This window comes from Eretmochelys imbricata, chromosome 10, assembly GCF_965152235.1.
Source record: "Eretmochelys imbricata isolate rEreImb1 chromosome 10, rEreImb1.hap1, whole genome shotgun sequence".
Lineage (NCBI taxonomy): Eukaryota > Metazoa > Chordata > Testudines > Cheloniidae > Eretmochelys > Eretmochelys imbricata.
In genome coordinates, this window is record NC_135581.1 from 77,258,485 (window position 1) to 77,272,432 (window position 13,948).

The 13,948-nt window shown below is 44.8% G+C and overlaps 1 protein-coding gene across 4 annotated transcripts in view; it reads left to right on the forward strand.

The window, feature by feature from the left end:
- Nucleotides 1-13,948, forward strand: part of LRRK1 (leucine rich repeat kinase 1) — a 105,744-nt gene that overhangs the window by 60,181 nt on the left and 31,615 nt on the right. For all 4 annotated transcript variants that reach the window (XM_077828354.1, XM_077828355.1, XM_077828357.1 and 1 more), the window contains 6 exons: nt 276-490; nt 3,603-3,767; nt 4,743-4,915; nt 7,608-7,728; nt 8,013-8,172; nt 9,130-9,406. In XM_077828354.1, coding sequence (XP_077684480.1) covers nt 276-490; nt 3,603-3,767; nt 4,743-4,915; nt 7,608-7,728; nt 8,013-8,172; nt 9,130-9,406 — 1,111 coding nt within the window. The remainder of the gene's footprint in view (nt 1-275; nt 491-3,602; nt 3,768-4,742; nt 4,916-7,607; nt 7,729-8,012; nt 8,173-9,129; nt 9,407-13,948) is intronic.

Genomic DNA, 13,948 nt, shown 5'->3' on the forward strand with positions numbered 1-13,948 from the left:
TATGTTTCCTTTGAGCTTTTGAAGAGTGAAAATGAAAGTATTTTTTTTCTCTTTACACTGACTCACTGTAGCCTCTTGCTGTGTTGACTTTTTGGTGGGATCAGGTCTGTCCATTAGGAATTTCGTTCCTTTTGTTTATTCGCTGAGCCCTTTCAATCAACAGAGAAACTGCCGTGAAAATACTTCTACTACCGGCATACCTGCTGCACTAGATTTTAAATGTGCCCTGCTGCACATTGCTAACCACAGGATATGTTCACCCTTTTTTCCAATAGGCCCTAAAACAATATTAGCATACTTGCGGGCACAGCTGCGCAAAGCAGAGAAATGCAAGCTGATGAAGATGATTATTGTCGGTCCTCCACGGCAGGGAAAGTCAACACTTATAGAGATCTTGCAGACAGGGAAAGCCCCACAGATGATGCACAGTGATGCCACCATACGGACAACAAAATGGGAGCTTCAGAAACCAGCTGGACTCAAAGCCAAGGTGAATAATGGTCAGAGATAGTTTGCTAGTGTAGAATGGTTTGGAGCAGGAAGGATCTCCAGTGCGTCATGTAGTCTGCCCCTTAAAACAGTGGTAGACTGACTTCATTACCCTAAACCAGACCTTGTAGATGGTGTTAATTTACTCTTGTGATTCACCATTCCCTTTGTCAGCTTGCTTCATTGTCCAGTTGTCTACATTCCTACACTGTAGTTAAAAATGTTTTTCTTATTACAGCCTAAAGCTCTTTCTTCTGGTTCACTCTTTGCTTGGTAGTCTCTGCCCTCTTTAAAACATCCTTTATTCAGTGCTTAATTTGTAATGAAAGACATGGCAGGGCTCAAGCAATTTTTTTTACATTCGTAACTGATACAGCAAGCTTGGAGATGCCGAGGCTATGAACTGCCAAGCCTAGAGGTGCCGGGCTCAGCTCTGGCAAGCCCTGGCACAAATTAAGCATTGCCTGCGTTAATCACTAGTCATTTCTCACATCTTCCCTTTCTACTAAACATGCCTAGTTCTGACAACCCTTCATCATTTTATTCTGGGCACTAAGGCCCAGATCCACAAAGGTATGTGGGCTCCTAACTCCCCTTGAAACCAAGTGCATCTAAGAGAGTCATCTAACTGCCTTTGATTTCAGTGGGTGTTAGGAACGTAACTCATGTAGGCATGTTTGCAAATCCCATTAGGTGCCCGTCTGCATCTTAGGTAGCTAGTTATCTTTGAAAATCTGACTCAGGGAACTGGTTGAAATCAATGTCCCTACTTGGCCAGCTTCCAAGTGGAAAATAAGGATTTGGAAGAGAAATGAGTGGTCATAGGCATAAGGCCCTGCTTTGCTAGGTAATGTATTGACAAGAAGGAACCCTCTTGGCAGAGAGAGCCTGGGGAGACCAAATACTGCCTTATAACCAGTGGCTATAGCACCAAATTCAGGACTACAGCAGAACAACTGTGTTCAAATCTTCAGCTGGCCAAGAGCTTTTCCCCCTAAACTGTTTGTTTCAAGACACTGAGCCCTCCCCATTTTTGGCAAACCTTATGCCATGTTTTAAATAGATGCTCACCATATGAAAGATTAAATCTGGCTCTGTGAGGCAAGCTCCTGTGGAAGAGAAAAGGGGACAGTTTAAAAAGAAAAATTCCAATAGCAAACAGATGCTGCAAAACATTCTTTAGATTGGTGGAAAAGGGAAAGACATTTCTGCCAGGCCTTTATGATAAAGCCCTATAGAGTTTAATTGGGATGAGACCAGTAGGATCCTACAGAAACGTAACCGAATTTACGGTACAATCCTATGGAATTTAATGGAGAATGATATTTTATGGCTAATTGAACTAACGTATAGAATTGTAAAGCAGGGATGAATTCTGTGGGGTTCACATCCGCTATAGGAATGTAAACATTTTCTATTTGGTTCCATGGAACTTTTCCTTAAAGCGGGGGTGTTTCTTTTCCATTCTTTCTAAGTTGGGTGCAGTGAGTCACAGCCTAGTGAAAGAACATGGAGATGTTTGTATTGAACAGAGAGCCCTGGAGATACAAACCTTTCAAGGATTAGCATCCATGGAGCACCCTTCGATTAACCAGGTTGTCTCCTGCATTTCTGCAGAATGCAGCCTCCAGGCAGCACTTCACTGATCAGGAAAATCTAGTTTCAAGTCTTAGGCCTTTAAAGTGGAATTTAATATTCTGACAAAGTTATTGCCTGACCTGCAAAGGACTAGAATCCTATAAACAATGGCCAAAGGGTCTGGTTCTCACCTCACTTACAATGGTGTAACTCTGTTATCTCGAGTGGAATCATTCCTGATTTACCCCAATATGAGATCAGTATCAGGCCCTATGTGGCCATAAGACTCTGCCTTTACTAACACTGAATTCCACCACAGGACAGTGGAAATGAGCCTTCTCCTTCAGTTGCATCAGAGGAGGCGGGGACACAGGGCGGTTCTCGGGCTCCCGCATCCGGGGCAGGCGGAGGGGCCCGGGCTCCCTGGCCTGGCTCTGGCTTCTGCCTTGGACGGGGCTTCGGGGGGAAGAGGCGCGGCGGATGTGGACCACAGAGGGGGCGGGTCCTCGGGGCCCCCCACTTTTAGGAGGAATCCATTGCCCCAGCTTGTATGGATAAATGCATAAAAGATACTGAGATACTACACTGATGGGGGTTTATAAGCACCATAGATAGACCCCAAGCTGTAGGGGGCAGAATCATATGCAGTACTTTAAAACTTCCTATCAAATTCACAGCAGCCTGGATTTGAGAGTGCTCTTTTGGCCCACCTGTGGCATTACATTGCACCTGGCATCAGGGTTTCTAATGACATCCAGCAGGTGTTAATCAGTGGCATGAGAAGCTTTGAACACCAAAGTATCTAGACAGATCCTGCCCTTGTGCAAGGTAAACTCAGCCTTGATGGGAATCGGGACTAAGGATAATCTACATTTCGAGCTGGAGATGTGAATTCCAGCTCAAGGAGACATACCATGCTAAAAATAGAAATGTAGCGGCAGTGGTAGGAGGCTCTGGTCGCCCAAGTATGTGCCTAGCGGTCTTGGACAGGACTGTGCTCAAGGCAGCTAGGCCCTGCTGCAGCTGCTCTGTTTTTGGCTCAGTAGCTCGACCAGAGTTTACCTGTCCAGCTCAAGGTGTAGACATACCTTCTGTGGAATGAAAATGGTTTCTGCAGGGGGCTTCCCTGTACCCCAGCTCTCTATGATTCACTTTTTGGCTAACTAGCTTTAGCAAGTCTATCAAATATACCACAGTCAAGTCTGGAAACCGTTCTTATTCCTGAGCCAGTGAATTACATGGCTCAGAATCAGTCTTTCGTTTGTGCTGGAGCATTAGCTGGAGATTTACCAGTATCAGCAGTGCACCTATAGTCTTAGCAGGAAGTGATTCGTTCCCATTTCCCGCGTGCAAGTGGCAGCCACATTTAATAATTGCTTGTTGATTTTGATTTCCTTGAGGCACAATTGCAACATCGATACCGTTCTAATGGCATACAATATGCAGACACCTAGGCCTCAGTTTAGACTTCAGCTGTTATCGTCCCATGACGTCCTGTAGCTGTTTTATATGACCACTTCTCTTTGTCTAAGTAGATTGATTCCGTGGAATTCAATGTCTGGGATATTGGGGGCCCAGCAAGCATGTCGACAGTCAATCAGTGTTTCTTCACAGACAAAGCATTGTATGTAGTTGTATGGAACCTGGCACTAGGGGAAGAGGCTGTTGCAAACCTTCAGTTCTGGCTGCTGAACATTGAGGTAAGAGGTCCCTTCGGGTTGTGGGATTTTTTTAGTCGTATTTCTGCCCATCAACGGGGATGCTTTACCTTCATTTAGAACCTCTCTTATAAGCTCATCTATCTGTGAATTTTATGTTGTTCTTGGGATATAAATTGCCATTGTACCATAGATAGGTCAGTACATTTAATGGTTTAAATTCATCATCTCTGCACATCAGAGAGTGAAACAAAAGCTGATTTGTAAATTCAGACTAAGACAAAGCTGCAAATACTCATTAGTGCCTAGTCACAGTTTGGTTTGAGGGGATTTCTAAACAGTTTCTATCTTGTGCTGGTTAGTCGCACTTATTCTATTCTTCTGGCCCAGAGAGGTTCTGTTTTAACATTTTTTAGTTCAGATACGTAGGTCTCCAGTGCTCTATGTAGCTGAATTCCATTCCCATGCATAAAGATAGGTCCGAGCTACAGGGTTGAGATTCAGCATGCAGAGGTGTTTGGATCTGGAGATCGAGTTAATACCATAACAGAGAGTGTGGTTACACGGGAACCCGGGGGTGTGACTGTAGCTTGTGCAGACGTTTCCACGTTAGCTTTAATCGAGCTAGTTCAGGTATCGGAGCAGTGAAACTGTTGCGGCACGCACATAATTACCCAGAATTCCAGGGGGCTTGTAAAGCCTGTGCTGAAGATTGTACTGTTGCAGCGTCACTGAGCTAGCTAGAGTAAAGGCAGCTCTGGTATTTCTGCTTGACAGCGGATACCCATATGTGTAGCGTGGACGTACCCTGAGCTAGCCGCACAGTTTGATTCTAGATCCGAATTTTCCTGAAGTTCAAAGTTGTTTGGATCCAGGGGTTTGGTTCTGACTCTTCTCTACTAAAGTCTAAGCGATCCCATTGAGTTTGGTGAAATGTATTCCTTGACTTCTGATCACTTGTCAGTTCCGTACATTACATAGTCTGGGGCAAATCAGGGTCCATGTTTTTCCTTTCAGGCCAAAGCCCCGAATTCTGTCGTGTTAGTGGTAGGAACACACCTTGACCTTATTGAAACTAAATTTCGCGTTGAGAGGATAGCAACTCTTAGAGCATATGTCCTGGCTCTTTGTCGCTCTCCTTCTGGATCAAGAGCTACTGGCTTTCCAGATATCACATTCAAGCACTTACAGTAAGTACAATATCTCTTATATCGCTGTGTATCAATCAGTGGGTTATACTTTATGGCCCCTAAATGTAAGTAGCTTTTGTAAATTGTACGTTTCCTTGGCAACAATAGGTCTAAAAACTCATTAGCTTTGTACTTCTTCTGTATATTGGATTTTTTCTGGTATAATTAGAGAGAGAAGTACAGCATGCTATAGTGGTCTCAACATGGGTCTAAGAGGCAGGAACTGAGTTCTAATCACAGCTGTGACCTTGGGCAAATCACTTACCCTGCCTTCATTGCATCTCATTTTCCCTCTAAGTAAAATAAGGATAAATTTTATTAACTAACTCACAGGGGCGTTGTATCCATTGAGTGATTAATGTTGCAAACACTTTAAAGATAAAGATGGCAACTGTTCTATAAAATCTAAGTATTATTACTGCCAATTAGCAATATACTAATGGGATTTGTAATATTTGCAAGATAAATGCCTTTATAACTTTACAAGACTATAACTACACATTCGTTGCATTCTCATAGCAACTAGGATTCCTGGTCATTGTGCTAGGTGCTGTACAAACCCAGAACAAAAGCTGGTTCCTGCCCCAAAGGGCTTACAGTCTACATCATTTTTTATTTTAGAAAGGCCAAAGAGTCAGCGACTGCTCATTATATAACCAGGTCATGGAGTTCAGCCCAACTTGCTCACGTCTGCATGGTGTGAGAGTGCACTTGGGGAACGCAGAATCCTCGGGCTGGGAAATTGAACAGAGGACTTACATTTCCCAGCGTGTGGGATTGCTGAGCACTGTGCTGAGACAGCAGCAACTTGTCACTGACCCCTAACAGCTGGAAATTCCTGATATCTCCGGTGGGAACAGTTGACTAGGCCCAGAAGCTGATGTTGAATTCCCATAGCTGGGAAATGGGGTATTCTGCTGCACCAGCTGCTCACACTCTGCACACACTGTCAGTGTGAAGATCTCTGCCGGGACATTCTGCATCTGGTAAACAGACCCTGCACTGAGCTTCCCAGCCTCCTGGTATCCTTCCCAACGTCAGGAAAGCCACCCGACGCTTGGTGTATGGCCTAGCTCTCGCTCAGACAAAGTGTTCACGCTCACAGTCAGGGCGGCTTCTTTTATCAGCGTGCAATAGGCACTGTATTTCCTAGCTGCACTAAAACTAGGTCCAGGATACACACTTGTGAGTCCAGCTTTTACCTGGGCCTACCCTGCATACAGTGCTGGCTGCACTCGCAGCATATCACCGAATTTACCCTGGTACCATCATTTCCTACTCACTCTCATTACAGCCACTCTTTTGCCACTATAAAGCAGCCTGCCCGGACCTCTCTCTCCAAAGGGAACTCCCTTCACCCTGACCCTGAACTCTAATTAATATTCTTGCTCAAACTCTCCCGAGCACAGTCTGCTCTCAGCTCCTGTCAGCCTCCAGTCTCCTGTCCAACTTTCCTCATTCATTTCCTCTTAGCTGGAGACGCTATGCCCACTTCCTTCCCCCTACCCCCACCCCAAACAATTTAATTCATTCACCATCATTCACCTGGAGCTGGCAGGAACACGGCTCCCCCGAGCACTACTCGGGGACAGCCAGAGTAGTTGCAGAATGCCTTTGTGCGGGTGAGACAAAAGCACTCTTATAGGCCATTCATTCAGCTCAGCCCGGGTGTGTGAGCGCATACTTTCCTCCATCCCCCTGCCCCCCACCACTCAATGGCCAGGGTTTAAAATACAGGATTTTCCTTTAAAACAAATTTCTTCCCTTTCCCTCCCTCCCCACCATATGTGGAATCCATAAGAAAGAGTCTTTATGGGGAAAATCAGAAGAGGAGTGCTCCTGTGCAGCAAACAAGGAGGCCAGGAATAGCATGATAGGGAGACAAGCATTTCCTAGCTGTAAGAGAGATGGAGAAGGCCAGCTTGTAAGGACCCAGCATAAAGGGGGTCCAGCCAGCTGCAATTTGTGCCGGATCCAGGGTGGGGGAAAGGCAGCTGTGAGCCACCATTCTAACTCCCTGAACCTGAGGCTGGCTGAACCAGTTGGACAAGAACGGTCGCCTATGGACTGCTGACATCTCATACTCCCGGCTCATCCCAGAGCATTGCCGATGCAGGGGCTGGAGATTGGATGGTGGAGCGCTAGATACATTGACTTTGTGCCACCGTGGCATTCCCCCGAGGGAGGGAGCTCTGTGTCCCTGAACAATGCACAATAGATGGCACTGGGAGGGCCAGGATCTGGACCAATGTGTCTTTTTCTCACATTTCTTGGTATGTTTTCCCCAAGCCAAGGACCCTCATTGAGAGCACCCTGCACCCATCCCACCTCATTTATTCCGGCACTGGAAATTAGAAATTCCAAATAACAGATAAAGAAATAGTGGGTCCGTCTACACTTCAGTTAAACACCTGCAGCTGGCATGTGTCAGCTAACTTGCACTTGGGCTGTGGGGCTGTAAAATTGCTGTGTAGACGTTCAGGTTTGGGCTGAAGCCCCAGCTCTGGGACCCTCCCGTCTCTCAGGGTCCCAGAGCTCGGACTCCAGCCTGAGCCCAAGCATCTAGACATCAATATTACAATCCCATCGCCTGAGCTTGAGTCAGCTGACATGCAGAGTAGACAGGCCCTAAAGGAAGAATCATAACCTGTATTAACATCTCACAATCCTTCCCCCTGGTTTTTGTTTGCAGTGAGCTATCGTGTAAGACCCTAGAAGGCCTTGATGGGCTCCGCCAGCTGATATTTCAAGTCACTTGCAACATGAAGGATGTTGGCAGCTTTATTTGCTCGCAGAAGCTTGTAGCGAGATTGGTAAGTGTTTATTTTTTCTAATGAAAATTGTAGCGAACCTGGGTAATTTTTTGTTTTATGTTTTTATGTTTGGCTTTTGGTTATAGCTATAGGAAATACGTACAATGTATCAGCAGCCATAAACCAACAACAAAACAAGCAAACACAAATATTGTAAGTTATTTGATTTTGGAAAACAAACAAATTCATAAGCTTGCTTCTCAAACATGTTTTTGAACCCAACTGCTGAGTAGCGTGATTGTTGTTTGGAATTGGTTGTGCTATTTTTCTCATGTGACTTACAGATACCAAGAAGTTACCTTAGTCTCCAAGAAGCTGTCCTAGCAGAACAACAGAAAAGGAGTCAAAATGATGACGTGCAGTATCTAACAGACAAACAAATAGAGCAAATCGTAGAGCAAACCCCTGGAAATGATATCAAAGACTATGAGGACTTGCAAGCTGGTATGTCTCGGGAGCCCATAATTGCTTGGAAGTTAACGTTCATTGGGATTTATAAATATTATGAGAATGAAAGTAGCTGCTGTTCAGATCGTTACTGTAAAAGATTCTGAGTCTGTGCAGATCTCTATTCAGGTGATTGGTAACAATCATGGGTAGTGGAATCAGTGTCTCCAGGAGGTCTCCAGGGCTCTAAAATCAAGTCACATTCCACCTACTGTCATTAAAAAGGTTTCAGAGTAACAGCCGTGTTAGTCTGTATTCGCAAAAAGAAAAGGAGTCCTTGTGGCACCTTAGAGACTAACCAATTTATTTGAGCATGAGCTTTCGTGAGCTACAGCTAAAGCTCATGCTCAAATAAATTGGTTAGTCTCTAAGGTGCCACAAGGACTTCTTTTCTTTTTGTCATTAAAAAGAGCATCCTTCTCCAAGTGAGAATCAGTCTGCTGCCAGTTTAGAATATGCTGTATTGTGCATGCTGCTAGTTTGAAGCACCATCTCTTTGTCTGCCCACATGCTGTGACACGTTCTCAACCAGTCCTGCAGAAATTAACATGGACATGTTTTATTAAACCTGTCTTGAGTTTCAAGTATGAAGGACCAGTCCTGCAATCCTCACCCAAGCAGTATTCCCACCAGTGGGGAACGCTGCACCCATGAGAACAACAGGATCAAGATCTGAGTTGGGGCAGGGGCAGAGATCTGAAGAAGAGTTCAGTGTAGTCTGAAAGCTTGTATCTTGCAAACAATAAAGATGTATTTGCAGCTGTGTTGCAAGAAATGAGATCTCGTTAGCTATAGCCTCTGCATGTAAATGCTATATGCTGGTTGTTGACTACATGCTGGCATGTTTTCGGGTCTGTTCCTTGTCTGGATGAAGTGATCAAGGCTTTCTTCTAATCTGCTGTCTGTAGTATTGTTACATAACACTGCTATCTTGCTCTTCTGGTTTTTTTACAGCCATCAGTTTCCTTATAGAAACAGGAACGTTGCTGCATTTCCCAGACACCAGCCATGGACTGAGAAACCTCTATTTCCTTGATCCAGTCTGGTTATCAGAATGCCTTCAGAGAATATTTAATATTAAGAGCTCAAAGTCTGTTGCTAAGAATGGATTGATCAAAGCAGAGGATTTCAGGATGTTGTTAGTTGGGACAGGGTTTACTGAACAAACAGAAGAACAGTATTTCCAGTTCCTGGCCAAGTTTGAAATTGCACTACCAGTAGCCAATAACAGGTACGTTGGTAATGATTAAGGCTAAGATTTTTAGTAAAGTACTAAGATTTTTAGTAAAAGTCACAGACAGGTCACGGGCAAGGAACAAAAATTCATGGAAGCTGTGACCTGTCTGTGACTTTTGCTGCTGCGGCTCCATGGTTTCCTCCCGCACCCGTCACTGAAACCCTGAGGAGGGCCCCCATGAGGAGGCTGTCGCCTGTCACTGGAACCCTGCCGGGGCCCCGCTGGCTGCCAGCTCCAGTCCCGTGGTGTCAGAGGCTGAAGCAGAAAATATCAGGGAGGCCTCTGGACGTCGGATTCCGTGACATAAACGCAGCCTTAGTAATGGTCACTGGTGATGACTAAGCCAGGGCAAGAGCAAATGGTTATTTAGGTAGGGAATATTAGCCAGCCATGTCGCTGGAGGAAGCTTCCATGGTTGTTTGCAGACTTGTTGTAGCTTTGTGTGTCCCAGGATGTGAGAGAGTCAAGGCAGGTGACGTAATATCCTTCTCTTGAACCAACTTCTGTTAATGGAAGGGACAAGCTTTTGAGCTACACAGACCTGAAGAAAAGCTCTGTATGGACCTGAAAGTTTGCACCATCCACCAACAGAAGTTGGTCCAAAAAGAGATGCTGCTTCGCCCAACTTGTCTCACTATAGGTAGCTGTCATAATGAAGGAACTTGTCTCACCATCAGAAAGTATTGGACTATGTCAACTAGCTATAGTCAAAGATAGCAAAGACAAAGGCTATGTCCACGCTCGCAGGTGCTGACTTTTATTTTTCTGGGTGGGTGCTCCACCCCTGCTCTGTCCTGAAGCCCTGCCCCCGTTCTGCCTCTTCTCCTAAGGCCCCGCCCTTGCTCCGCCCATTCCCACCCCTGCCCCACCCTCTCCCTTGAGACCCCCGCTCACTGATCTCCGCCCTCCCCTGCGTCCCTCCCGCTAGCCTCCAAACAACTGATCAACGGCCCCACCAAACAGCTGTGGCGGGTGGAGGCTGAGCACCTTCTATTTTTTTTCTGTGGGCGCTTAAGCCCCAGAGTACCCATGGCGTCGGCACTTATGTCCACACTGGCACTGGAGGTGTAATTTCCAGCGCGGATAGACATACCGGGGGGGAGGGATAGCTCAGTGGTTTGAGCATTGGCCTGCTAAACCCAGGGTGGTGAGTTCAATCCTTGAGGGGGCCATTTAGGGATCTGGGGCAAAAATTGGGGATTGGTCCTGCTTTGAGCAGGGGGTTGGACTAGATGACCTCCTGAGGTCCCTTCCAACCCTGATATTCTATGATTCTATGATACCTGTGCTGGCTTTGACTGAGCTAGGGCACTAAAAATTGCAGTGTAGCTGTAGCAGCATGGGCAGCCAGATAGGCTAGTCACCCCATGGACAATCCCATCTGAAACCCCGGGCACATATCCGAGGCACTAGCAGCAGCTGCTACGCTGTTATTTTTAGTGTGCTAACTTGATCAAGGCAAGTATGTCTGCCCGAGCTGGACATTACATCTCCTGCTCCTGTGTAGACCAGCTCAGAGTTCCACCAGTGACTGCCTTACGGGAACTACAGACCATCTGATTCGAACGGAGGATCCATGCTCCAGAGCAAGGCAGAAAATCTTTAGGTTCCCACTAGTATTGCGCTGGGGACAAATTGCTCTCAAACGCTGGTGATCTCGTCAACCCTGAGAACAAGAGTTAAATATCTAATCCCCAGTTCAGTGAGCGCAAGAAAGCACATCTTACGCGACAAGGTTTATTTCTTACGATAAAACTCATCACTAGATATTCCTCCATGTTGCACTAGGAATTTGACATGGGGACCATGTTCACTTCAATGTTATTGGATCCCTTTCCCCATTCCTTCCCCTCCCCACTATTTTTCTTTCTGTTTGTCGACTGTCTGTTGAATTAATAGTTAAGTCTTAGCCCTATTGCCTTTTCGGCATAACATTTGCCCGTCATTTCCTAACTCTGCCGCTGTCACACTCCTTCCTCATTCTAAATCCCTCAGGAGTTCTTAATGCTGCGACAAGTGCTGCATTCGCAATGCTGTCACTGGGACTGTCAGTTATCCAGTCCCGGTTGCCAGCACATTTTCTCAAGCTTAACACAGATAAAGCAATAATGTTTCTGCTTAATCCTAAATGCCTTCCTGACTCCTTGTCCCGCTCTGCTGTTTTTCTCAAAGGCAATTACATTGTCCCTGGCTCAGTAGTAAGGAAATGGATTGTTATTTTATACTTCAGCCGATCTATTTGGAGCCATCTAAGCTTCCTGGTTACAATACGCCTGCCCACGATTGATGGAGATACAGCAGGTTGCATTAATTTTTCTGCCTGGCAGACCAAAGCAGTTATTTGTGATTGGACTCTTGCAATTATTGTCTAGATTGCCTGATAGGGCTTTCCACACCCTGCAATTGGCAGAGTAAACAGCTGCCAGTTTACATACTGAGAAGGGTGGATGGGGATACGTTTCACATATTTTCAAGATTTACGTTGGCTGCTGCTCAAACACTGTGTTGAATCTCCATCTGTATTATAAGCCATTCTATGGTTTTGGTCCAGCAGACATCATTGGCCTTCATATTTCTTACATTCCTAGACACGTTTTGAGATATGCTGAGACAAATTTATTGGCTGTCACAAGATGTGTCCACTAGTTTTATGGAGCAAGAGCTTTTCGTTTAATACGCTCTGCATCTCTGGAATTCAATCTGCCTAAGATGTATGTAGCTCAGCCTTGTCTTGGTTGTTAAATTAAGGCTGAAAGCCTTAACTTTCTGTTTTCAGTTTCGAAATGGAAAGGTTACTGTTTTAAATTCCAAAGGTGTTTTGTAGGATGATTAATTTTGTCATGTAAAATGTTATCATACATTATATGTACGATATACAAAAATATGTCCTTAAGATCGTCTTTCTGAATTGATTATTCTAATACTGACATTCACAGGACGCTATAGGTTTAACTATGTAGGAGGGATTGTGATCTAGTGGCTAGAGTGTGGGACTTTGACCCAAGATTACCTTTTGTTTTCTCACCTCTGCCACTGACACCTTGCTACCTTGGTTAAATCCTAGTCTTTTGCCTCAGTTTACCTTTCCAGGGTATAATACTGTAGATTTGACAATTCTGCAAAGGGGTTCTTTATAAGTGCAATTTCTTTATTTATTTATGTGTGTATGTATTTATTTATTTATTTATTTAGCCCCCTGGACCTACATTTTTAGAAAAATCTTCTCCCAATGAAGCCATAAATTTTCCTTCCACATTCAAAGAATGAAAAGAACTTGCACAATGCACAAACGATAAAATTTAGCCAGCTGCTTAGCTACTTGGCTACTTGATTGTGACTACAAATTGGATATTTTGGTGTCTAAATCTTGTTATTCGTGTGCACAGTTTTGCACATACAGTTGACAGTGATTACAAAAGTCCAGGCTGCGCTGAGAGCCCTTTAAATTAAATGTGTGGCCATTAATGTATTTGTTGTTGTAGTACGTATCTGGTTTGGAAAGCAGTATTATTAGTAGGTCTCAAAAGCCAGAAGCCCATTTTAAAGGGGTGTTACGCACAATTTGCTTCTTTGAGGACCTTTGCTAGAGCAGTCATTGAAAACTATAATTTACCTAGATAATCACTTGTGCATGAATTTCTCTTGCAGATCAACAACCTCTCATTTTGCTTTTCAAAAGAGCAGTGTTCTCCTACCATATCTTAGCTTCTCAAATACCGTGCAATAGGACAAATCAGTAGTCTTTGCTTAACACCACATTTACGGTAGCTTTATGGAAACCAAAAGCTTTCTGTTCTACTGTGACTCTAATATGGGTCTGACTCTCAAAAACAACCCAGCCCTTTTCTGTGGCTCTCATGGCCTGGAGTAGCTGGATTTCGGTCATAACAGCAGAGAATTCCCCCAGAGAAAGGTTTTCTCAACGAGCACAGCTGGCTACTGTACCAGCTGCTCGCCTCCCCTACCTGAGCATAGGGACATATTGAGAGAGGAAAGAAGTTTGTCTGGGGCTTGTAGGGGATAGGACAGAACTGTACTCAGCTGATCCTCACCTGCATTATAGTCCTTTAGGGACCATACAGTACGGGGGTAAACTATACTAACCCGTAGGCTGCACTAATTCATGGGGTGGGGAGGAGGGGCAACACAGCCTGGCCCTCGCAATTAGGGAGTTGTAACTGTTGACTCTCTGATACCTCTCATCTGTGCTGGGTGAAGCTCAGCTGCAGTAAACAACTGCCCCTAGGTTTTTATATTCAAAGATTCCTACAGGATTGGAGCTGTAATTCTCTGCTATCAGGACAGCATCTTCACATGTGTCAGCCTGAATGAGTCCAAAAGTCACTTCAGAATTTAATGGAAACCAAATACCATTCCAGTGACTATATCATATTTGTATGCCGTTAATTTTTGTTTATACAAATGTTCTCCCCTTCATATTGCTTTTATCTCCTCCACTCGACCGTACTGATTTGGGTACAATGCTTGCTCTTCACATGCCGATTTCCGCACCATACATTAAGCACAGTCCTCAAA